This window comes from Argiope bruennichi, chromosome 5, assembly GCF_947563725.1.
Source record: "Argiope bruennichi chromosome 5, qqArgBrue1.1, whole genome shotgun sequence".
In the NCBI taxonomy this organism is placed as follows: domain Eukaryota; kingdom Metazoa; phylum Arthropoda; class Arachnida; order Araneae; family Araneidae; genus Argiope; species Argiope bruennichi.
The window spans coordinates 39,896,232-39,923,338 of NC_079155.1; the positions used below are offsets into that span (position 1 = coordinate 39,896,232).

General features: G+C 29.0%; 1 protein-coding gene across 1 annotated transcript in view; it reads left to right on the forward strand.

Annotated features, from left to right (window-relative positions):
* Nucleotides 1-27,107, forward strand: part of LOC129968246 (putative phosphoenolpyruvate synthase) — a 60,854-nt gene that overhangs the window by 13,595 nt on the left and 20,152 nt on the right. Inside the window, exons 7-25 of the mRNA XM_056082101.1 lie at nucleotides 797-855; nucleotides 955-1,007; nucleotides 1,145-1,275; nucleotides 2,630-2,831; nucleotides 5,861-5,922; nucleotides 7,607-7,770; nucleotides 7,854-7,957; nucleotides 9,680-9,718; nucleotides 9,860-9,987; nucleotides 12,571-12,641; nucleotides 12,772-12,836; nucleotides 18,103-18,250; nucleotides 18,360-18,477; nucleotides 20,328-20,428; nucleotides 20,833-20,904; nucleotides 22,157-22,263; nucleotides 22,457-22,529; nucleotides 23,976-24,074; nucleotides 25,638-25,805. Of these exons, the coding sequence (XP_055938076.1) occupies nucleotides 797-855; nucleotides 955-1,007; nucleotides 1,145-1,275; nucleotides 2,630-2,831; nucleotides 5,861-5,922; nucleotides 7,607-7,770; nucleotides 7,854-7,957; nucleotides 9,680-9,718; nucleotides 9,860-9,987; nucleotides 12,571-12,641; nucleotides 12,772-12,836; nucleotides 18,103-18,250; nucleotides 18,360-18,477; nucleotides 20,328-20,428; nucleotides 20,833-20,904; nucleotides 22,157-22,263; nucleotides 22,457-22,529; nucleotides 23,976-24,074; nucleotides 25,638-25,805 (1,964 nt within the window). The remainder of the gene's footprint in view (nucleotides 1-796; nucleotides 856-954; nucleotides 1,008-1,144; nucleotides 1,276-2,629; nucleotides 2,832-5,860; nucleotides 5,923-7,606; nucleotides 7,771-7,853; nucleotides 7,958-9,679; nucleotides 9,719-9,859; nucleotides 9,988-12,570; nucleotides 12,642-12,771; nucleotides 12,837-18,102; nucleotides 18,251-18,359; nucleotides 18,478-20,327; nucleotides 20,429-20,832; nucleotides 20,905-22,156; nucleotides 22,264-22,456; nucleotides 22,530-23,975; nucleotides 24,075-25,637; nucleotides 25,806-27,107) is intronic.

A 27,107-nucleotide genomic window follows, 5' to 3' on the forward strand; every position in this document is an offset into this window, starting at 1 on the left:
AAAAATAGTTCTAGTTCAATGAAATAAAGTAAAAGTGTACGTTAAATTCCATGATTTCTAATCTCAGTCTTAGAAAACCATTTTGATTCGCACTTTTTAATATGATGTATTTCATGTATTCGATTATGAAATTTGATAACTGAGATTTTGCTTACTACTTAATAAACTAGACTACGAATCATTGCTCAGTTACGTTGCAAAAAATATATCATTCTATTTTTTCCCAAAATTTAAATACCAGGTAACTGAAATATTTAATTAAATTTTAATTCTATACCATTCGCACCATCTTAAAATCATTTGAAAAAGATGGATTTCACAATACTTTATGAAGAAATATTTATAATAACAGATATAATATTTATAAAAATGACTTAGAAATTAGTGATTAAAAGACTTTGAAATATAGATAATTTAAAAAAAAAATCAGCTTCTTACCATTTAAAAGAAAATGAATGTTTAAAACTATTTTAATAAATTTATTTTTAGCAAAAGTACTTAAGAGCTCTTTTAAATTCTGTGACATCTAGAAAAAAAATAGTCATTACCTAGAATATCAAGGTATTTGAAAAAAAGAGAATCAATCAAATTTTTTAATGTAATATTAAGGTTGGATTTTGATGCTTCTGAATTACCTAATCAAGCCATTGAAAAGACAGGGTTTTTTTTTGTGCTTCTGAATTTACCAGTTTGATTCAGCCTGGGGATTAAAATGACAGCTTATTTAATTTATTCTGAATTTATAGTCGGATTATTTTGGTAATTGAAATGAAATATAATTCCTTGTATTTCACAGGTGATTTGTCTTCTTCAAAAGGAATGGAATTTGTTCATGTTCTGGGGCACATCTCCAGAGTAAGAATAATGTTTTTTTATTAAAATGTTCTGAAAAATTATTCATGTGATGATTTTATATTTGTTCATCTTTTTTATGAAATTCTTTCTTTCACTTAGAACGGCCGTTTTGTGCATGTGGTGGAAGTGTCCATAGAAAATGTCGTGGAAAAGTAAGAAATGCTTCTAAAATCTTTTATTTGTGGCTTTATATTCTAATCTTATAGCTTTAAACGACAAACTTTTATATAAGTTATTAATATAATTTCACTTTATATTAATAATGTTTTCTTTTCGTTGCTAATTACAGACTTATCTTTGGGTTTTCTACTTCTTTAACTGGCTGCGTGCGGCTTATTCAAGACAATAATTGTCGTTTAGAAATGCTGATTGATGAAGAGAGAAATGAAAAAGATATTGAAGCTAAATTTCATGCAAGAGGTAATTTTCATGCTCCTATTTTCTGAAAAGTCTTAGTATTTACGATGTAGTTGCAAAATTTCCATTAATTTTGAAAAGTTGTGATTATTTAAAATAATTACTATGTATCCAATTATTTCTGATATTAGTTCTTATATCATTAAACTATTATAAGGTATAGCACAGTATTCATTTAGGTATTGGATTTTCATTTCTCATTCAACTCAAATGTAATACTGATATACAAGTATTATTTTATTTTTAAAATTGAGTTTGATTTTAACTTAGAAAGGAACTTTATTTTACGTAATATTGATATGACACAATTATTATTTTATTTTTTAAATTGAGTTTGATTTTAACTTAGAAAGGAACTTTATTTTACGTAATATTGATATGACACAAAAAGGATGATATTCACGTTTGTTATAGAAGCAGTATCAAGTTTTTCGACGACGAGGAATTTATTCTGTTTCAAATTTCATTTTAAATTTTTCTTTTCCTGAAATTAATAGGAACACACACACACGCACGCACATGCACGCACGCACGCACATGCACGCGCGCGCACACACACAAAATAGAATTAAAGTTCAGAATGAGATCAATTGATCTTAAATTTGAGAGTAGTTTATTTTATGAATTCTAGAATTTTTGTAATGAGATTCTTTGATTTCGATAAAATTCTTCTGCAAATTGCATGGTACAAGATTGCATGACAAATTTCTAGGCCAATTTGTTTTAATTGTTCTTTTTCTATATGTCTTATATTATGTTTCCATTTACAAAAAAAACTTTACTATTAAACACACAAATCGTGTAAATTTTATCGAGAAACAAACATCTTGTATATATTTGATATGCCTATGACTTTACTATGCTCTACAGAAACTATATTAAATTTTAATTTTAAAGTTTGTATAAAATTTTGTGCAGTCTTAAAATTTGTTTTTGTATTGAAAATATGAATGAATTTAGCTTAAAACTCGCGCATCTGCTTATTCGATGTATTATTTAATACAATTATAATAAAGAATTATTTTTCCTTGCAATTTGAAAAAAGAAATGATATAGTTTATTGGAAGGAACAGAATTGTTATATTAATATTATTGAAATAGAATATTCCTATACGATTCTGTAATTTTCAAAAGTATTTAAAGATTTTAAATTGTTTTAAATTTCGAAAATCGATGGATTACTTCCGATTGTTTTCTCCATTTTTTCGATTGAAGTTTTCAGACACTTTTAGATAAAACTGGGAGTACAAAATTTTAAAATGATTAAATATTTCAGCATTATTTAACTTAATACACAACTTATATTTAATGAATTTTCTTATTATCTTTAAAGTAATAAATAACTTTATGCTTTTAGATAAACCGTACCATTTAAAGGGAAGAATCCCAGCAAGACAACACAATATCAAGAATACTGTTGGTTGGAATGGACAACTTTCGATTGACTGTCTTGATTTTGAATTGGATTTATTGAAAAGAAAAAATATCAAGCATTCGGAAAGTAAAGAATCAAATTCATTAACAGGAGGACAGATAGGAAAAGGAATTGTTATAAATGGGTATGTATTAAATAAAAATGAATTTTAATGAAGATATAAAATATTTATGCAATATAATACGACAATAAGAGTAGAATAAAACATGAATAGAATATAATATTATATATTTTCGATGAATTACATGAGAAATAAAGCCCTTGCCAGAAATGAAAGAAGGCACTGAATAAATTATAACAAGCGTTCTTGCAACTAGCAAATCCATGATCTTTATTGTAACTTGCTTCCAGTGTTGCAGTCTTGATATATTCCACTATAGGAGAATTCAATGTAAATCTCAGAACAGTTGAATACTGGGTAAGTCCAAAGTTGTGATTAATCATGGCATTACCAGGCAAGGGTAAAAAAACCAAATGATGTAAACACGATGAAATAGTTTTATATCGTAGTAATTTCAAAAGGTGCGTAGAAATTCCTAAATGTGTTTGGACATAGGAAATTCTTAGATATATATGTTTTCATTAATTGACTGACTCACTGATATACAAAAGCATTCATATGTACAAGTCACGGTTGAAAAGTGTGGAATACGATTCATTTCTCAATCGCATAATTACATTCGATAAGAAATGAATCTTCTACGAAAGTTGGAATTTTAATAGATGCAACTATTTATTTAAAAATGATACAAAAGAGACACATTTACTAAGTTCTACTGTCCTTCAATGTAGTCATCAGTATTGTATACAATCCGTTGCCAATGATGTTAATGTCTTAGGATACATGTAGCAGCACCTGTTCTGTTGATGGTTCCAATGGAGCGGTTTACTGCTTGAAGAATCTCTGGGACAGTTCTGAAGCGAATACCATGAAATGGTTCCTTTATAATAGAAATCAATTCAAAGTTACAAAAAGTCTGGGGAGTATGATGGATGGTAGACCACTTCTCAGCCTCATCAATCCAATAAACCGGCTGCAGTTTGTGTTGTGTGTGGGGCTGAGCATTGTCATACAAAAGGATAGGGGGGTTCTGCAGAAAGTGTCACGGTTTTTTTCTCAAAGCTGTTCTCAGATTGTGTTCCAAAAATGAACAGTAAAACTGAGCATGGACGGTCTAATGAGATGGAAAGATATGCATCAGGATAACGCTATTACAATCGTACACAAGAATCACCATAACTATCATATTGCTGGGGTTCTGACGAACTTTGTGGTGACCCTTAATTACGCCATTCGTTCGACTCACCTTTCAGTTGTGGTTCATACGATTTGGTCCAAGTCTCATCCAGCATAATGATACGGCGTAAGAAAGACTCTCCTTCGCGCTACATTTGGCAGGAGGCATGGGATCTGCAGATCCACAATAAATTGAACTCCATCAAACCAAAAATTGGCTATTGGCCAGTCCTTCCAATTCGAGAGGTCGATGTCAAGTTGACTCGCCTTCGTATAGGGCATTCTCGCTTTACACACCGTCATCTCCTTTTCGGTGAGGGAGCACCTATTTGTCCAGCATGTAACACTGATTTTAATGTGAAGCATATTTTGGTCGAATGTCCATCATTTAATTCTCATCGCCAGAACTTTTTCCATTCATCTTCTATCAATATGATTGACTTGGTGGGTGAGAAACACCACCCAAATATTTTTAACTTTTTAAAGGCAGTTCAGTTTTTTATTTGCATTTAATACTTTTTGACATTTATAATTATTTTTTACTATGCAACACCTGATTCCCTTTTCAAAATCATTGTTCATATTGTAATTCTTAAATTTTACATTGGGAGTATGTGTAAAAAGTTTTATCATTATTTAGCATTTTTATTCTTCTAATAAGCCTATTTTAATATGGCCTGATGTCAAACCATATGCTTGGCGCAGTATGGCCAAAGATGGCTCTTGCGCCATAAAACCAAACCAAACCAAACCTTCGCGCTAATTGCGCTCCTAGGGGGTACGAGTAAAGTCATATCATAGGCATTTCTTCATTTCTATCAAATGACGTGGAACCCATATTGAAGCAATTTTTCGCATGCACGAGTGTTCTTTCAGAATATAAAGCACAGATGAAATGTTCTAATTGTCGATCCTTGTTCATTAATGCGGCCACAAAATCCACTTCTTCTCACTGAGTCTAGGACCGCCTGTCCGATGTATGTCTGCTGCATTTTGGCGCCTTCCATAAAAGGGTTCAACCCGACTTGTCACTGCTCTGTAATGCAATGCAGATTCTCCTGAAGGCGTTTGAAGATCTTGATGAAACTATTCATCATTCTGCAAGCATATGATGTAGGAAGACAAAGTCCCTTTGCTCTGAGGTAAGGTTGGTAAATAACTAACGTTTGGTATAAGCGACAATATTTGGTTTCGTTGCTTGACGTTTCTACAGCAGTGTTGCCGCTATTATAATTCCAACCTTGGGAATATATTCCTTTCTACAACCCACCTAGAGTTTTCCCAGTGCGAGGGCACATAAAGCTCACCATATGCACATTTACCTATAAGAAGGTTCTGTTGCTTGCCTGCTTGGATTACTGTGAAATTAATATCCCTATTATTCTTCCTAGAGGATGAGCAATCATTTTCGAAATGCATTGGGAAAATTTGGACAATATTTAAGAAATTTTGGAGGAGCATCATTTGTGAATCACAAAGACAATCCAAACTTCCAAAACTGAACTGATCAGCATTTTGCAAAAGTCTCGTAACCAAGATTTTCGATTTGTGCTAAAAATTACTGGAATAACCTCCTTAAATTCCCAAATTTGCTACATCTGATTTTTCCTACTTTTTATTGTTACAGAATCTTTGAAACAAGAGGACGCTTAACATTTCTGAAGGAATTGAAAATTAGGTAGTCACATTTCTCTAGCCAAAAATTTACAAATTATTTCGAACAGCATTTCCGAAAATATAAACAAAGATAGTCGGAGTTTATATATAAAGGTGGAGATTAGTACTGAGAATGTTTTCTTTTTATTTTTCCTATATAGTTTTTTACTAGTTAATAAATTTTTCGTAATAGTGTTGCACCTAAACATTGGATTTTATTATTTAATTCTTAACTAATGTTGTATTTGCTTCTTTTTTAGGAAAATGTTGAAACCATCAAGAAAGAATAATGCTAACAAATCTTCCCTTACCAGTGAATCAGGTAAACACTAAATTTAACTGAGTTTGTATGCATACAAATTTTTCACACAAACGTAATACAAAATTGAGTAGCAAATTCTTTCATAATAAAAACAAATAATAATTCACTAGAAAATCGTTTTAAAATTTCATTAATTTTTGTTTTGGAATAAGATTGATAGAAAATGTTCATTTTCGTCAATTAAATTTTTTTTTCTAGAAAAAATCTCAAAATTGTTTATTTTAGAAAAAAATATATAAGCTTTTTCGCAAAATTATTGATTGCTATCAGTTTATTTTAATTAGGGTTAGAATTCATTTTTATCCAGTTTCAAAATATATCAAATTAAAGTAACTGTTTTAATAACTGTTACATAAAATTAAAATAACAGGCACTCTTGCGAATTATTCTCTTATGGTTATGAAATTTTTTATGCATATGTATTAAAATATTAACACGTCAAATATTTTTTTAGAAAAACTCTTTAAAAGGAAATATATAATTTTAAAAATATATTAAAAAGATATATAATTTCTAAAAATTTTAAAATATTCTAGGTGTTTTAATTTTTAATTTTTTTTCCGTTATTTTTTGCTTACTGTCCTATATAAACTTCTTTGGAATAAAAATGAGCATGATTTTGTAATTCAAATTAAGTGTTCATTTTATAGAAATATTTTTATACACATATTGAATTTTCATTAGAGTTTTATGCTTTTCTGAACTAAAATCGACTTTCAAGTATAAAAAAGCTTTCAACATAAAATACATACCTTACTTATTTTAAAGTTTTAACTGAAATATTTTTTATCAATTTAGTTTAATTTCCTCAAAAATTAAAACATTTGAAGCATTTCAAAGATATTTAAATCTAATTGGACTATTATCTAGAGAAAAGTAATAAAACATGCTTCTTTCTCTTTAAGCTCTTTCAAATATTAATTTTTTTGATCAATATATTTTATAACACTGTTTTAGTTGAATATAAACATGTATATATAAACATATATTTTCATGTTCTATTTTTTTAAAGTTTGCTATCCCTTTAAATAAGTTAAAACGTTATGTACACGAAAAGTACATACTTACTTAACTTAAAAGTACTTACTTCATATTACAATAGTGAATTAGTTTCATTGAGAATTTCTCAAATTTAAAGGGAAATTCATTTACACTTAACAAGTTTTTTTCCTTCGTGGCATAGATGATACCTTTTTCTAATTAAAATAAAAATAAATGAAGTTATATGCTGGGCTGAAATTTCAACAGATTAGAGAGAGAGAAAGGAATGCGTGGTACAACCAAGTGCCAATTTTTCGATGTTTGTTTCATTTTACTGTTAACATAGATACTTCTGTTACTTTCTAATCCCAACTACCATACAATAGTTATAATTAGAGCAGTATTTAATAATACTTCTTGCATTTCAAAATCAGAACATCTTTATTCTTTTAAAAGTTATTCTGCTTTTTCAGCAGAACTATCAGGATGACAGAAAATATTTGACAGAAACAATTGAACACCTCAAAATTATTCAACTTACTTTATATTATTTATAATCATTCGGAAATAACTGCCCTTTTTCAGATAAGTTGAGTTATTTTTTACTGGCAAAAAAATAAAAATCAGTATATAATACATAAAAAACACACATTTTGCTTCAGTGTTTTGCATCAAATACATGGTTAATACATTTTATTCAAAGGAGAGAATACCATGGACAGTTCGTATATTCCTTTTGCTTCTCAAGTTATTCCATGCATACTGGTCACACATTTCTCAGAAAAGACCTGCCAAGACCCAGAAATAACAGGAGGAAAAGGATCATCCTTAGGAAAGCTTACAGAACTAAGTAACGAACTTCAAGGTGTAAGTTAAAAAAATTTCTTCATATTAACAATTGCTATTTATTCCTTGAAAAACTTTTCCGTCACTTCATATTTTTTCCCTAGAAATTTGTGGTACCAAAAGGAGTTGTTGTTACTACTAGTGCATACCAATTATTCGTCACGGACCACATCCTGGAGGAAGTTAAGAATCTGGAAAATGTTCTTCAGTGAGTTTTATTTTTCTACTAGATTTCAAATGTTTAATATAGCTTTTGTAATTGCCTCTCCGAGTATATTTATAAATTACTACCTCAATCAAACCTATTTTACTAAAATGAATGTTGTAATATGACGGCTATTGCCTAACTTATCGTCTGAATGAATATTCAACTTCTCTATTGCTTCGGGAGCATACATATTTGTATATATTATGAAGTCTATAAACGAACTGTCTTCGGCTTTTGGAAAAATATTTATGAAATATTTTCCACTACTATTTATTGCTAGCTGTAAAAATACGCATCTGCTTTTTTAATGTTGTTGTGACTCATGACGTTTTGAAAGTCCCCTGACTGTTATCTGTCAGCTATTTAAGCCGAGTGAGCGTCTCTTATTTTTTCAGTAGTGCCAACTAGTGCCAAGAGTACGACTTAGCTACTTCATGCGTCACATTTGGTTGCACAACCCCTTTTAACAGGGGGGTACATTAACACAGCCCACAAATAGTACACAGAAGAAGAACAACCATGCCCGAACCGGGACTCGGACCCGGAACGGCCAGATCACTGGGAAGATACGCCATCCCGATGCCAGGACATCGGCGCTTTTTTAATGTAATAAATTGATAACAAATATATACATTTCGCTTGAGTAATTCTCATATCTTAAAAGTAGGGGAGCAGGATGTTACTGGAAGGATAAGAGCAATAGTTTGCAATTGTAACTCGGAGCATGTTTGAGTAGAATTAGAATATTTTACGTTTTTTCTTCTTTTAATATTATACTGTTTTTAGTTTTATATAACATTTGGAAATGTCGTGAGAGACTCAAAAGTTATTTTATTATATTTTTAATAATGCGGACGAATAGAAATAATCCCTGAATAATCCCTAAAATGTTATCATACACGATGTTTTGAGTTAGAAATTCGAATCAGAGTTATAGTCTATAAAGACAAAGAGTTAGTTAATTTTTGATTACATTTTTTTTTATCAAATATCAAAGCATGAAATAGCAGCCTCTTTATTTTGTCCTAATGAAATAACGAATCTCTGATTTGCACACATTCAAATACTCATGGGTTCGCATTCGTTTTGAACTGTCATTATAAAAGGACAACAACTTCATATTTGCTTATCGAATATATATGTCTCATATTTGTTTATCAACTTCAGAAATTTTAATGTTTCTATGCTCTGCATTTGCATTGCGTAGTCCAACAACCGTCTCTTTCAATTTTGCTTGACAGTAAGTTCATTGACTGCTTACTGTCATCTTCATGGTCAAACACATCTAAACGCGATTCATGTGAAGAGAATTCAGGTAGGATTATTCCGTTGTAGAAAATAAATATCTTCTTAATTGCAAACGGAAATTATGTTCTTCTCTAAACATAGCTGCCATTGTTTTTGTGTGAGAAAAAGATTAATAAAAAGGAAATTATCTCATGAAATTTCAGTGGCAGTTAAAGCTTTAATTTTGTAAAATTTTGCATAATTCTAAAATTCATCTTTAAGGTGAGAATTCATAAAATAAGACTTTAAAAATTTATATTTTTTAGTGTATATTATAGGTTTTGAAATACAAGACAGATTTTTCTAAAGTTTTTAAAGATTTGAAGTAAAGAATGTTTTGTGTTAGTTTCAATATACTTGTAATAATATGTATAAACATTGATTTTTTTAAGAAATAAAATAAATTTAATATCTTTTTTTTTTCGATATTTATAGTCAGGATAAAGCTGAAGAAACAAAAGCTGCGTGCCAGAGGTAAGTTTTTTATTTTAGATTATTCAAGTTTATTTCATTCTGCCCTGTACAAAAGTAAATTTGAAAAATTTTATTAATTTTTTTAATTAATTATTTTTTACATAATATACACCCACTTGAAAAATAATGTTTATGTTGCAGGTTAATGGATGAAGTTATAAAAACAAAGATTCCTGATGAGATTCGTCAGTCTTTTGTTATGAATTTTATGAATGCATTTCCTGAAAGAAAACACGACGATAAATTTGCTGTTCGCTCATCTGCCACTGGTAGGTCAAGTATAAAATAAAAGTAGATTAGATGTCAATTTTGTAGACAATTAAAATTCATTCTGTGCGTATAAGTAGATAGAAATTTCGCGAATACAAAAATTATTATTTTAAAGAAACCACATTAAAAATTACATAATGAAGAAATGAATGTTAATTGGAAATAAAGACAATGTTCTATTTTACTTTTATACAAACTATTTGAATACGCGAACTTTTATCTTAACAATTTTAAATGAGTGTTAGTGATTTATGCAACAAATTTATACAATTTGAGAGCTTTTTGTGATTTTCTGTATCTCTAAAATAATTTAATTTAATAATTTATTTTAAATTTTTTATTAATAAATAAACATGCTTTATGCTTAGTGCATTTTAATTTAATCTTGAAAATTCAGGTTTATTATGTTTCCAATTCTTTGTTGATTAAATAGTTTTTTTAAAAAAAAAATATACACGTAAGGCGATAAATATAAAAGCATAAAATTAAAAAAATAAAAAATTTAAACTGTTTAGTTTGAAATATATTATATTATACCAATTTTCATTATTTCCCCCCATTGTTATTATTTTCAAATACGGCATAACTTACTGCATTTAACTGGCTACGTTTACATAACCAAATTAGGAAGCAGAGAAAAATGAATTCAAACTGCGAAATAAGTGTTACGGAACCTCAAAGACATGAAATCAAATATAAAAAAAAATCAATTATTTGTATCAGCGATACGGATTGACTACTTAGAAAATATCTTGTTTCATTTCATTCTTAAGTATATGACGTGGAATGTTGTATCGTAAGTTTGTAGTTAGAGATCTATAAATTTACATATTTGGAGAATAGATTTCCAACGATAAAAGTATGAAAGAAGCATATTGTTTGCAATTGGTAACTGCTAACCAATGTCTATCTGCTAACTTTTAAACAAATTAAAAAAAAAAGCATATTGTAAAAAAATGAAATCTACGATCGCAAATTTCAAGCTATCATGAGAGAACATTATTATTTTTTAAGTTATTATTTGTCTTAAATAATTTAAGTCATTAACCAGTTTAAATCGGTTTGAAACAATCACAAGACTTCTCTATCCCCCCCTCTCTGTATATATATATATATAATTTTTTTTTAAACTTTCATTTTCAATTTTTCTAACTGGCAAACAAAGTTTCAAAACTCGACTAATTTTGAAAAAAAAAAAAAAAAAAAAAAAAAAAAACGTTTTTCTTATGTGTAATCTGATAGTATCGTGATAGTTTCAAACCGGTTTAAACTGGTTAATGACTTAAATTAATTAAGACAATTCGTAAGAATTCAGAGAATGAATAATTTGGAAATCAAGCTGTAATTTTAGTTGGCGATAAATAAAAAATGACAACCTTCCTGCATTATTTTCTAATAACCCTAAAAGCGAAAATTTGATGCCTCAAAAGCGATAAATAGCCAATTTGTTGTCTACGCATTTTGAGGCTTCAAAAACCTCAAACCGAAACAACATCATGTTCTCACATAATAATATTATTTTAAGACTACTGAGATCAAAATGGGGTTGCTGCTCTAGAAACATTATTCCATGCGGTAAGGCTATGAAATTTTTATGGTGTAGGTTGTACCTTTCAGGAGAAATTTAGCATATAGACATTGACGGAGATTGGCAGGATTATTCTTGAGTTCAACATAACAAAATTTAATACAGGAAATTATTCAGTAACAAATCTCCCATCGATCACCGTTAAAATTAGTAGGTTGTTGATTAAATGGTACTAATTACAACGAGTAGGCTGTTGCCAATGAAGTCTTTGCAGGGAATTTGATCCTAAACGATAAGTTTTGGGGAATGAAAGTGCCATGTGTGAGACAAATTGGGATTTTCGGTCTCTCGATTCGCCAGTTGCGTCTATTAATAAAACATTTTGATAAAATGTGCCTCATCTGTAAATTATATATATATATCATCAATCATGTCGAGTACATCAGCGGAAATCTTCTCGTTGTTGTTCAGCTTGAACTGGTATGGAATTGAATCTTGCACGGAAACATGTGTAATATCTTTTGTAAGTACGTGCTGTATGATTTGATTCCGGACTTAGCTGTTGATCTGCGAAAAAATAAATTTGAATGACGCTCAATAAATTCAGAATCATTACATTTTCATGCTTAAAGACGTGGGACTTCCATCGCACTTTCAGGCGCGGGGCTGCCAAATTTCCTGCTTGTAGAAATTTTTTGAAAGGCTCACGTTAAGCTCGCTTTAAAGGAATCAGTGCCATATATTGGCATAATTTGTCAGTTAAATTTGTGATTTATTCATCTGATTCTTATGTTTATCTCTTTATTTATTTACTTTTTAAAATAAACATACCACTGGTCATGCTTCAGTCTGTGGTCGTTTGCGAATTATTTGATTTCAGAGTTAGGAGTTCTCCATGATCATTTTTTTAATCTTATAATTAATATTTGGTATAAGATAAAAAGCTCTATAGATTCTATATATTAATTCTTGACAATAAATAGCTCTATATATTAATTCTTGACAGTAAATATGAAACAATATATCATTTTAAAATGGTGATATTTTTCTACAGGAGAAGACACAGAACAGATGTCAGCAGCAGGACAAATGGAAAGTTATCTTGGGATAGCTGGCATTAGTGAGGTAACACTTATTTTTTATTTATCGTTCGGTTGAAATCGTTGACAAATTTGATCTACAAACATAAATATGAGAAAAAAATTGTAAATGTTTAATTGTTATTACTGTACATTGATTTCTTTTACTTGAACAGATTATGGCTGCTATTAAGAAATGCTGGGCATCTCAATTCAGTTATATTGCAGTGCAGTATAAAAGGTAAAATTTACTAGTAATGTTTATCCTGATAAATTATCTTTAATTTGCATTATTTTCAAAATTATGATTAATTATAAAAGGTATTCCATAGAAATTAATAATACTTTCCATAAATAATTTCTTTTGATGGTTTAATGTTAGCATAAAAAATTATTGGTCTCAAAAAAAGTTAGCAATGCATTACATGAATTGCTAAAATCATTCTAGCAATGCATATAATAAATATGCATTATTAGCATTAATAATGCTTATAATTAATAATGCATATAATAAAAATGCATTATTAAATTAGCAATACATATAACAAACATAATAAGTAATGCATATAATATCATTTTAGCAATGCATAAATGCATTTTCACATGCATTATATGCATTTAATATTTAAATATAATGCATCAATATGAAGCATATATGCAAGTGCTTCTTTAAAAAAATCAGGTTAAAATCCAAAGTTTAAAACAATGAAAATTGTTGTTACTTTTCAATAATCTCAGCATGGTTTTTGAAGACAGCACATTTATTGGACATAGAAAACGAAAAGAAAAGAACACAGGTGTTGACAATTAAGCACACAGCATCTTGTTCGCGGGAGGAAAGGTGCCGGAACGAAGCGCCAGAAGCATAGTCACACAGATATTCCTACGCGAGAAAAGTAGTCCGCTCGCTTCATCCCAACACACCCCTCCTGCGAGTGACATTTTTTGAGCCTTTATAATACACATAAAATTAAATGCACACAACAATACAAAAAATTATATGTACATACAAAAATTAAGAAATTAACGAACTATTTTTCACAGAATACTTCAGCTTTCTTCACTAACAGCTTTTGTAAGAAAATCTGCAATTAAATACTCTGTTTGAACATATTCTAATTTAATTACATTATCTTTCAACAAATCTTTCACAAAATGAAAACGTAAATTCATATGTCTTGATTTATTTGAAGACCTGGTGCATTTAATCCACTGAATTGCTGCTTGACTATCTGAATTTAAGGTTACAGCATTATTTATAAATTGTTTACAGTTTAACTCAGTTAATAAGTTTACAGTCCAAATAATGTCTTTAGATATTTCTGAAATAGCAAATAACTCAGCTTCACATGTTGACAGACTGACACTTTTTTGTTTATGACATTTCCATGAAATTAATGAATTAGCTAATTTAATTACACCACCAGAAAATGATTTGCCATTTTCTGCATTCCCCCAACTAGCATCAGAACTTGCGTTAAGAAAACCAAACTTACTGTCGTAAAACAATTTTTTATCTTTTGAACCCATTAAATATCTTAGTACTCTTTTAGCTAAATTATAGTGCCTTTTTTCTGGTTTCTGATTAAATTGTGACAAATATGTTGTTACAAATGATAAATCAGGCCGCGTTCTATTAGCTAAATATAAAAGTTCACCAATTAATTCTTGATACATCGTGAAGTCAACCAGTTCATTTGTGGAAGGGAAACTCTTATCTTCTCCTTTTACAATTGGAGTTTTAACACTTTTACATTTTTCTAGATTATGTTTAACCAATAATGATTCAATATATTCAAATTGACACAGACCAATACTATTTTCATGTTTTACAATTTCTATACCTAAAAATTTACCGGTTTTGTTCTCTTGTAATTCAAATATGCTTTTGATGCTATTTACAATCTCTTGATACATTTCAGAATTATTAGAAAAAAATGCTAAATCATCTACATACATACATAATATAAAAATATTTTTACCTACAGTTTTAATGAATACACAATTGTCAGAGGCCAGTTGCATCAATCCTAATTTTTCTAATTCACCTTTTATAGTCATATACCAGTTTCTACCAGATTGTGGTAAGCCATAGATACTCTTTTGCAACTTACAAACTTTTTCATCTTCAATTAATATTTCATAACCAGGTGGAGGTAATATATAAACAGTTTCTTCAATATCACTATATAAATATGCAGTTTTAACATCAAAGAACTTAAAAAATAAATTTAATTTAGATGCAAGTGCCATTAACATTCTGAAAGATTCAATATTCACTACAAGTAAATAAGACTCGGAAAAATCTTTATTTTTTATTTGATTAAAACCTGCTGCTACATGTCTCGCTTTATATTTGGTTTCACCAGAGTTATCTTGTTTTAAAGAATATACCCATTTACTTTTTATTAATTTTGTTTCTGCAGGCTTATTTACTATTTCCCAAACTTCATGTTTATTTAACGAATCCAATTCATTTTTCATTGCTCTTTCCCAGTTCTTCCAATCAGCACTATTTTTTGCCTCTAAGTATGTATTCGGAATGTTATAAACTACATTAGCTGACATTTGTTTAGATTTGAGTCTTTCCGAACGTCTGACTGGAATCTGATTTACGATATTATTACTACTTGATTCAACATCTGGTGTTTCATTTTCATCCACTATAGCGGCGTCTGTCTGCCGCGAAGTTCTACTATGGTATAGAATTGATGAATCACTATTCTCATCCTCTGCCGATTCATCAGGAATTTCTAAACTAGATATTTGATTTATCTCGCATGCCGCTGGAGAAGTTTCAAGCAGTGAATTAATATCCCAAGTTTCTGCTTTCGTTTTCCCCAAATACGTACTACCTTTTTAAAGATTCATTGAATTTAACTGATCTCTCTTCTATTATTTTTCGGCTTTTGATGCCATAAATTCGATAACCCTTTCTTTCTCTAGCGTATCCTAGCATTATACCACGTTTCCCTGGAATTTCAAATTTATTTCTCATTACTTTCGGAACGTGAAAATAAGCCACACAGCCGAATTTTTTAAGATAATTTAATTTCGGTTTTCTACTTGTCTAATTTCAAGGGGTATTTTTTCTTTTCCTTTACGTGGGGTTACATTAGACACTTGGGTGCTACAATTAATGGCTTCGGCCCAAAAGTTTAATGGAAGCTCACTTTCATATAACATAGATCTAGCCCTTTCTAAAAGAATGTGGTTCGCCCTTTCAGCTTTACCGTTACTTTCACTATTCTATGGGATAGTTTTTTCATGAAATATTCCTGAATTAGCAAGATAAGTATCAAGTTGTTCATTTACAAATCCTAAGCCATTGTCAGTTCTTAATTTTTTAATTCTTTTATCGGTTAAATTTTCATATTTGGCTTTAAATTGTGAAAATATATTAAACACTTCATTTTTATTTTTTAAGAAATAAGTAAAATACATGCCAGAAAAATCATCCACCAATATCATGAAATATTTTGAGCCACCTAATGATTCAGGTTTAATAGGACCACACAGATCGGCATGAATCAATTCAAGAATTTCAGAACTTTGATTTACATCAATATTAGGATGAGTTTTTCTGGTTATCTTACTTATGTCACAAGTTTCACATCTAAAATCATTTATATCATTAATATCAATATAATCTTTCATTTTAAGCATATATTTAGGGTTTAAATGACATAATCTGTAATGCTAAATCTCATAATTACTAGTGGATTGCTTAGAAAAATAACACTCTGAATTACACAATGGATCCAAATATAATTCTAATCTATTGTTATTTTTAAATGCTTTAGTAACTAAATTATTATCTTTATCAAAAATCAACATACAATTATTATTCGATTTAATTTTACAACCCTTATCCATCAAACAAGTTACTGACAATAAATTATATCTTAGTTCAGGAACATAGCTAACATTAGTAATTGTTAAATTTCTAGGATTATTACTTACAGTTTTTGTTTTAACTGTTCCGATTCCCTCACACAAAATTCTTTACCAGCTAAATAAATATCCCTTGTTTCAGGGATTATTTTTTCAAACCACATACTGTCTTTGGCCATGTGACAAGAAGCTCCACTGTCCAGCAACCATATTTTATCACTTAGGCTTTCTTCTTGATGAGAAGTAGTAAACACATCACTTCGTCGTTTTGTTGATTGATTGGCACGATGTTGTGCATTTCTCCTTTGATTAATTTCATTACATGGAGCACTTCTACTAGCATTTTTATTCCTGTAAAAACAGTCCTTGGCGATATGATTTAGGCATCTGCAGATGTAGCAGAGCCTTACACTAGAACTTTTGTTTTTTCTAGAATAAAACACTTCCGCCCTGATTCCTTCAGCGCCAGTACTCGTCGGCGAATAACAGGTATTTTCTTCTTCACGTAAAATTTCTAATATTTCGTCCATTGATTTGTCACGTTGGGTTTTGAGAATTTCTCGCACTTTAGAGAATTTTCCTTTCAGTCCGCGCACTGTATAATAAACGAGCTCCCTAAGTGTGACATCCAGTCCTAAAGAATGACATTTTGTAGCAATTCCTCTTGCTCTGGCAACATCATCGTTTGCCGATTCATTATTTTTCATTTCAATATGTTTCATTTCATTACCGGCATCTATTTTGCGGTCTTCTGCTTGACCCGTAAATGTTGACTTTATTTTATCCCAAAGAATTTTTGCATTTTCCTCTGCTGCGAACTGTAGGGCCTGTTCATCTGACAATGATAATTTAATGTAAGCAACGGCGTCAGAATTTTTCTGGTTCCATTCTGCTGCATCATTTTCGCTTAGATGATCTGGTTTCACCGCGGATATAACAGAGTCCAATCTTTTCAAACTCAGCGCTGCCTGTATTTTCAATGCCCAAATGAAATAATTAGTTCCATTCAGCTCAGGGACATTTAATTTATCCATGCTGGCAATTTCGTTTTTGACAGTTTCGTTTCAGTCACACAGTTCACTTAGAAATTTTAACGAAACATTTACCACGAATAAGAACCATGGACTGCTACCAATTTGTCGTTACTTTTCAATAATCTCAGCATGGTTTTGAAGACAGCACATTTATTGGACATAGAAAACGAAAAGAAAAGAACACAGGTATTGACAATTATGCACACAGTATCTTGTTCGCGGGAGGAAAGGTGCCGGAACGAAGCGCCAGAAGCGTAGTCACACAGATATTCCTACGCGAGAAAAATAGTCCGCTCGCTTCATCCCAACAAAAATAATTAATTACAGTGAATGCGGAAGGAAAAAAAATGATTTTACTAATATTACGTTATGTTGCTTATTTCTTCTTGCTTCGTTTTTAGATTCCTCAGCAATTTTTATTATTTTTTAATTAATTCCCTTTTCCAATTTTTTTTTAAAATTTAACCCTATCTTACCGCTATTATCACACTTAACATCAAACCCCTATAATAAATATAACAAGCAGCCCGGAAATGAAATCAATTATGATTTCTAACTAAGACTATTTCTCATTTATAGGCAGAATGGTCAAATGATAAATTCTCCGATGGCTGTCGTTGTTCAACAAATGATTCCATGCGATGTTGCTGGAGTTCTTTTTACATGCGATCCTCTAACAGGAAGTCCAACAACCATGAGCATTACTGCCAACTATGGACTAGGTGAGGTACGATGCATTTTTAACTTTCTATCAATTATTTTGTGTGTGAAAGTATTGTTTTCTTGAATGAACCGACTTTATTCTCTTTTTCTGATTTTGGTTTGTAATATTTTAGTCTGTGGTGTCTGGATCAGAAGAACCGGATACAATTGAGATTGAAAGGCTGGATGAGAATAACTTGATTATAAAGAACAAAATCATTGGATCGAAAGGACATAAAATTATTTTGAAAGGTAATTAACTATCATCATGTTAATGTTAATGAAGCTCAAAGTTTAATTGAAATGAAAAGGTAAAGAAGTGGAATTGGCAAACATGCTTCCATCATGCCCATTATTCAGAAGAAGCATAACTTCGGATTATTTTTTTTTTTTTTTTTGCTAAATGCTTGTTCTTACATGTTTTCCTAAATGCTTGCTTAAATGAAAAGGTGACAATCGCTTTTATCGAAAGTAAATCTTAATCACAAAATATTTTAATAAATGTTATGTTCTGTTAAACTGTTGTTCTGATTCTAACATGGAATGATTGGCTTTAGAGTGAATTCCATAGTTATTGTCGGGTACTACTTTCTATGATAGCTTTGTCGCAATAGAATTATTGTTGACTACTCATCGTATTTTAATCGGCTGAAGATATGAAAGACAGAAATACTAGTGTTGTAATGACGGTATGTGAAGATTTATCTTAAAAATTTTATTAGATGTTAAGATTCTTTTTAACCACATGTAGATGATTGCTGTCTTAGAGCAACATTGGTTATTCGAGAGCTTGTTTCTGTATTTGTTATTTGTTCTTGATGGTCTTAAAAAAATTTCGCACAGAACAGTTTATTTTCACATTTTAAAGACGATGACGACATATCAATAAAGGGGCAGAAAATATACCTAATGCACAATGCGGCCACGGATACAGAATTTTAACTACAGCAACGTTGCCATTCACCAAGAGACAAACTCAGTGGTATCAGAAATAAAACTGGTTACCAGATATAGTAGTATAATATAAAATAATAACAAAATACACTGTGACAATACACAAAATAAAATAAAAGTAAATATTAAGGTACAAATATTATCAAAACAACCTTTGATTATTGATTGTTTCATTCCGTTACATCAATCAATGAGTAATGTTAGAACATTCTAATTGCTTAGTTATGCTTGCGTTTTGGCGAAATCAAATGGCGATGATAACTGACAAAATTGTTTAACTTGTTTTAGGTAGGGGATTGGATTAAATTTTATTTAATTATTCTAGGAAACGGAAACAAATGGGCGGAGAACCCTTGTTGAGGTATTAGGAAGTCACCCGCTGATGTATGAAATATAAATCGGTAAAAATGATATTTTTGGCATTTCATTTAGTTTTTAATGATTAAATAAATCTGGCAAGGGCAAGGAACGTAAATTAAAATATGTTTTTGAGAGTTTTTCAAAAAGGGACGATGGTGAAGCAAGGAATCATTTATGATGTATTTAGATGTCATTAATTTTATATGAAATAAAATAAATCAAATCGTTATATCTTTCTTTATATATATATTGCCAAATTCAAAGAATTTATTTCAATTTTAAAATCTGAAAAGACGCTCTAAATATGAAAAAAGATAAATACCCTCGATTTAAGAAATTGACTAAATAATTAACGTGTTTATTTGATAGGTGCAATTTGTTCTTCGAGTGAGAGGAACGCAAGTTGATAAAGCATACAAAAACCTGAAAATTAAAAATGTATAAAAAAGGCATTTTTCCATAAAAAAATAAAATAAGTAAAAAGTTTTTTAATAATTAACTAAAAATTTGAATTTTACGTTGGTCTAAATGATAGACACAGACTAACATTTTCTTTTTTATTTCTACATTATTCAAATAATGATTGTTGTGCTTTTGTATTTTTTCAGAAGCTCAGATCTTCGAGATTTTTGTAGTTACATATGATCAATTTACAGTATTTTAGAGACAAATGTATTTTAAGCTTCTAAAATTTAAATAAAATGAAACGATTTTAAGAAAGTAGCAACTGGATGTTTGCTGTTGCCCTCAATATTGATATAAATTTCAAGATTGATTTAATTTTTCAGATGATGGCGGTACTGATATTGAAGATGTTCCGGAATACGAAAAGCAGTCCTGTTGCTTATCAGATAATATGGCTCTGTTTCTAGGTCAAATAGCCATAAAGGTAAGTCAATAACCTTGTCTAATAAGAAGTTTATTTACATTTTGTGTTGGATGATTCAGAATTGAGAATGAGAATGAATTTTTGACTGAATCGCTGATGAGAATGAATCACTTTCTCCTTCTGCGCCTTATGTTAGAGCATATTAGCTAATTCAAGAGACGTTTGCCTATTCACGTAACCTATGAAGTTAATTCATTGAATAAAATTCCACTAAAGTGATCTACAGTTGAAATAGGTATCCTCTGCTATACAATACATAAGTCTGTAAATGTAGCTTTCTGTGTTTTCAATATGTAATATATTAATATGCCTACAAAAATTCAAAACCCTCCTATAAAAGTAATATTAGATATCATTTTTTGACTAATATAAATATTTTTCTTATTATTTTTTTGAATATTTAGATTGAAAAAACCTTCGGATCCTACAGAGATATAGAATGGGGCTTTTGGAACAATAATTTGTATATATTTCAAGTAAGTGTTTACATTTTACCTTTCAAAATTATCCAGCTTTTTCAGTTATGGATGAAATATTTTTGTTTCCATGTTTACCATATGTTTTAAAATATCACGTATATATAAATAAGCATTACAATTTTTTCTTAAAAATTTAAAGCCTTACAGTCATATAATAAAATATAGAATATTTTTAATATTAAAATTACCTGTTTCATATTGGAGGAGTTTAAAGGTGTTGTCTAATTACAATATTTTTTTAGTCCCTTTTTAAGAAGAAAATTGAGATTATAAGAAATATTTCTATTCATAAATTAAAGAACATATAGATGTAAATATAATTTAAAACGAATAAAAAGGCTACAACGAAATTTAACACTATAAAAATTGTTAAGCAAGAAAGAGAGCATATAAATTTTCATTTCAGAAATGATCCTTTTATTTTTATGCATATTTCCCAATTTCACTTGTTTGTTATTTGAAAAGTTTAATTTCGTAATTAATTTTTCTGTCATGTTTTTATTTGCTTCAACTTGGACTTGATTGTTGAACTTTCTGAACTTGATTGTTGTAGATAATATTATTTTAATACTGTACAACTAGTAGATATTTTATGAAAATAATGTTTACATGTGACCATAATATTTATAATAATGAATTACAAATTAAGACTAAAAAATTGAAAAGAATTAAAACAAAAAATACTTTTTAGTGCACTTAAAGAAGCGTGTGTTTAAAAAATGTTTCTGCTCAGCGATTTTATTTCAAAAAGATTCCAATGATAGAAGATAAAATTTGAAATATCAATTTGATTATTAAATGTTAAGAAGCCTCAAAAAATGTTTCAAAAACTTATTTTAACCTTTTCAGGTTCATAAATGATTTTTGTTTTATAAAATCGATGTTAATAAGTGTATATCCATAAAAAATCGTGGAAAAGTTAGAATTAAAGCTTTTATCTACTTTTTCCTTATAAAATAGTTTTAAAAGCAAAATAGTTTTTTTTCAGATTCATTGAAAGACTACTGCCTATCTAAAAAGAAAGATCTTAAAATGGTGATTTAAAAAAAGAGCCCCGCCTTTGAGCTGATTATTCCTAATTAAATTTAAAAAGAGAGCACATTTGAAATCAAAAGAAGTTGGCTTGGGGTTCTAATTTATTGGAAATTTGATTTTAAATACTTAAAATATGGGGATTACTATTTTCAAAATAATTGAGATTTTACTGTTTATAAGCAATTAATTAATACCATTTCGAAATAATTTTCAGTCTCGACCTGTTACAAGCGGTACCGGAGAAACGAATTTTGAAATCGATCATGAATTCGATGCTCCTCTGCGTTGTGAAGATGAATATTTCGCCATGTGTAATGTTGGGTAATTATTTTATTCTACAAAACCTCATATTCTCTATAGGTGGTTTTGGTTACACAATTTAAAATTGTAGAATTATAAAAATACATTATTTGTATTAAATCTTATTGTAGATTTATAATTCGATTTATTTTTAATGTAAATTGTTATGACCTATGAAAATATTTAGGAACTAATTTTTGTCCATTTAACACAGAGAGGTACTTCCTGGAGCTACATCACCTTTAGGCTTAGATCTTACTCTGAAGTATTTCAAAACAGTTTTACAGGTAAATGCAATAATTTCTGTTAAAAAATTTTTTTTCTCAGTTTTTTTTGCTTACATTGTTCCCCAATTTAATTTATCTTACTCCTAATGCTTTAATATAAATAGAAAAATTATATGATCATTATTAAAAAAATTATTGAAACATTTTTTATGCCTTCATGTATTATAGAGAAGCAGAGAAGTAACATGCTTACTTTTTGGAGACTATTATCTTAAATTTCTCTTCCTTCCCATCAAGATTTATTAAATAAATATAATGAGTTGAATAATAATTCACGAATGCTTTTATTATGTATTTTTATATTTCAAATTTATTTCAGATTAATATTTTAATAACTCCTCTTGTTGTATAACTAAGAATCTGATTCTATCGCTTTATATTTTTGAAAAGAAAATTTAAATGACAAAAGGAATTATATATATAAAAAAATGTTTCTTTTTCAAACACAGCAAGAATTTGATAAGTAGATTCGGCAGCCTCACCGATTAAATGACATCATATATACTCGGCATTGTTCACTTGACATATTTCTAGTCAAAACAAAAATTCATTTTCTTTTGGAGTATTTTATTCTTTTTCAAATAACATAGAACAAAGTGCCATTCTTTAAGAGTTTTTAGGGCCTTATAAAATGAAAACAAACGCTCAATAATTACTTAACCTAATATTTGCATAATAGTATTAATAGAATCAAATGGTAAATGCAAGAAAAAAACAATTAAGATTAAATTTCTTTGAAAATTATACCTATGCAGTTTAAATCCAAAATCATAAAAATTACATAATATTCTTAGTATTTAAAGCAGGTTTCTTTTACCTTAATCGTATTTTTTAAAACAGCGTTTGATTAAAAATGTGCATATAATAGTTTATGTTAAAGGAAATTGTATTTTCATTCATTATTTTGTAGATTAGTTTATTTTGATTTAAACTACAAAAATCTAATTTAAAAATCTAAACTTCTTTAATTAATCTGTGTTTTCATCAAACTATCTGGAAATGGTATCGTTGAATTATATTGTGAAAATCAATCCTTATAGAAATATTTAAAAAAAAACGTTATAGGAATTTTTATTTTATTCATACATTATTTATTGACAATCAAAATTACGTGCCACAAAAAAAAAAAAAAAAAAAAAAACCTGCATGTTGCTGACCTATGTTCGACAATTATTATTATAAATATCTGAAAAAGGTTTTTAGCAATATATAAAACTATTTGAAATTTTTGAAATTGTATAAATGTAACTTATCTGATACAATGCATGACGTTTTATTTAGTTATGAAATTATAAAAATGTGCCTAAGAAGAAAAATACTTCACAAGATTTAAAATTTCGATCATTCTTTTGTAACTGTATTTGTACCTTAGTAATTTCTTAGATTTTTCACCAAAAACCTGCCTAAACTTCATTAATATTGCTTATTTCTGTATAAACATTTCAGAGTAAAAGATATAGCAGCTGGGGCTCATTGGATGTATCGAGATACTTTCCTAAAGGAATAGTTTCTATGTACCGCCACGTAATGTTCACTGGTATTGATGTAAGTTGCATGACATCTTATCTTTAAGCGAAATATTCATTTACATCTGTACTTATAATAAAGATGAATGTATGTGTATGTGTTGGTTCTACGTTGGTGTAGACCGTGTGACCTATAGCTACCAAATTCATTACATGTATAACTTGAAGAATAGAAACGGGTACTTCGGGATTTTTTAAAAAAAATTCTAATTAAAATTTTAATTAGTTAAATATTAAGATGTATGTTGGCCTTTTTCTGAAATAACTTTCACAAATATTATATCATAAAAATAAATTTTATACCGTTCAAAATTTTGAAAAATTGTCTTTTTTAATGATGTCAATTTAACATTTGAGAAAATGTTTGTTGAATTTTGGCAATATTTTTTAAAGAATACTTTTTTGAGAGATTTTCTTCAATGTATTACATTATTGCTCTGAAATTCAAATCATTTTTATTGTTTCATCAAATGGTTAATCAAGTGATTTTCTTCAATTCTCGAAAACTAAAGAGAAATTATTCTGCTTAGTATCTGTATGGTTTACAAGACGAATAAAATAGTGAAGTTACAATATCGAGAAATTTATAAGATTGATAAATTTATAAGATATTTTAATTGCACGTTTGTGTTTTTAATAGCGCTATGATATTACGGCGCACTGTCTTCATTAGAAAGATTCTCGAAAAGCAGAACTTGATAAGAACAATTAAAATAATATGGCTTTAATATCAGAAAATTTGGAAGAATCTTGAGAAGGGAACTATAAAAAGAAAGATTTATTTGAAATTAAACATGGCTGGAGATCCAACTTGTCGTCTGAGATGACTTGTGTAATAATACAAATAAAGTTATTTATTTTTTATTACCATATCGACAATTATTTTAATATATCAATATTAAAAATGCAAAACAAAAACATTAAATCGCGGAAAAAATTTATTTCGAAATTTTAATTTTTCGGATTTTGATGACTGATTTTTTAAAAAAAATTTGACAACGGTGATCTATTTTTCGTTTGTTTCTGAATTCGAAACATTTCATGCGTTCGAAAAGAAAGAGAAACTACATAGGAATAATATCTCAATAAGGTAGATTAAATGTTTGTTTTAGCTCAAGAAGTGTTGTTTTCATGCTACCTCCTCAAGATGATATTTCATAGCATGAAAGTTTTTATATTCTTTCATGTGTTTGGGATTGCTGTGATATGATATCTTGGCTTTGAAACTGGAAAGATCCATGCTCGAAATTCGATTCAACCAAATATTCCAACATTTTTAAGGTCTTATGTGGTTCAAAATTTGTTGTTGAGATTTAACTATCCTTCAGCGTGCGTTCATAATTTAAAAACGGAGAATCTCACAGGTGTTGATATCGCTATCTGACCATTTTTCCAGCTTAAGAAAATAAATACTACTAGGTCAGTGGGTATTATTAGAGAATTTTCTATTCGACCGCTATTATATCCAAGGTCAAATTGAATATTAGAACAATTTATTCCTTCCAGAAGTTTTTAATTCTGTATAGAAATATTTTGTATTAATAATATATACATCGAATTGACTCAGGGAAAAAAATTTCAGCTCTTTCCTCAAGCATATGAGAGTCCCACCCAAGCAGAAATAAGTGGCGTAGCACTCTTTGGAAGAATAATAGACGACGATGATCTTTATGAACTGGCAAAGGAAAGATTTAGTGATGAACCAGTGAAACTTTTCACGAATGGGTTGTACATAAAATTATTTTACAGGGTAAGAAAATACTAAAATCACTTAAGAAATTCTTTTATTAATTTATATGATTCTTACTGTGTTAGTTATTAAATCGTAGGGAAATAAATCGATCTCGTGAATGCAGTAAACTTTCAGTAATTGTCTCCAACATAGACATGCTAGATTAAAGGAAAAAACGTCATTACATCTGGATATCAGAAACATTAGTTTGACCTAAACAATAGACTTTTGTTTAAAGTTTAAATTATATTTTATCATATTTATTCAACATAGCATAAATATCTGCATTTTTACGTATTTTAGGCAATAAATTACAATATAGTCATTTAAATTAGTTTTTTAATGAACTCACATTACTCCGGTAATTCCGTTCATCATGTCCTCTGATTTTTTGCATGTAAGTCATTTTTTCTGGGTACCGACTCAATCCTATTACTTTCATTTAAAAATAACTCCACATACTGGATTTATTAATATTTCCATGACAGCAATACTTGATTTTTTCAGTTGAAATAAACACGGTTGTATTGTAGCCAAGTGGCAAGGACTTGAGAGATAAAAAGGACATTATGAGATAAAAATGGCAGGTAATATTTTAGAGCAAGCACTCCTTTTTAGAATTTTTTGAATCGTGATGAGAGTTTAATTGTATCAAAATTTGCTCCGACTTACATGACAGGCAGAGTTTAATAGAAATACAAATATAATCGTCATCTTTTATGAAATTTTTATATATATATATATATATACGAAAGCTTTTATGGCCATCGAGCAGTTGATTTTAATAAAAATTTCCGCTATCACGTATTAACGCTGCTGGCTTAAGTTTGTTAGCATAATAAAAATCTGAAGTATTCAGGATGTGATGATATTTAGGAGCTTGAATTGCTTTCATAATTTTGCTGTTAAATCTTAATAAGCTAATCAACTGGAAAATTTCGGTGTAGCTGCTTTTCTTATCTAATGTGTATACGATAATTCTAAAAATGATATTCTAGTAATGTTCTATCTTTCCATTGTGAACGAAATAGTATCTGAAGTGATGATAAGTATTTGTTAAAACCATTCATAAGTTTTTATCATTTTTTTTAACATGCAATAGGAAAATAAGATACTAGGTATCATAGTGAACAGTGCTTGTATTGTTCGGAACTATCAACCCTTTTATTTTGTCAAAACAATTTTACGAACATCCTGTATGTTCTTAGACAAAAGTTTTAGAAGGACCTATATGATTTCTCAATAGTTATGGCAAAGTTGTAATTATAATTTGATTTCAAAAATTTTATAGTAATTCTTTGTTTATTGAATAAATTAATA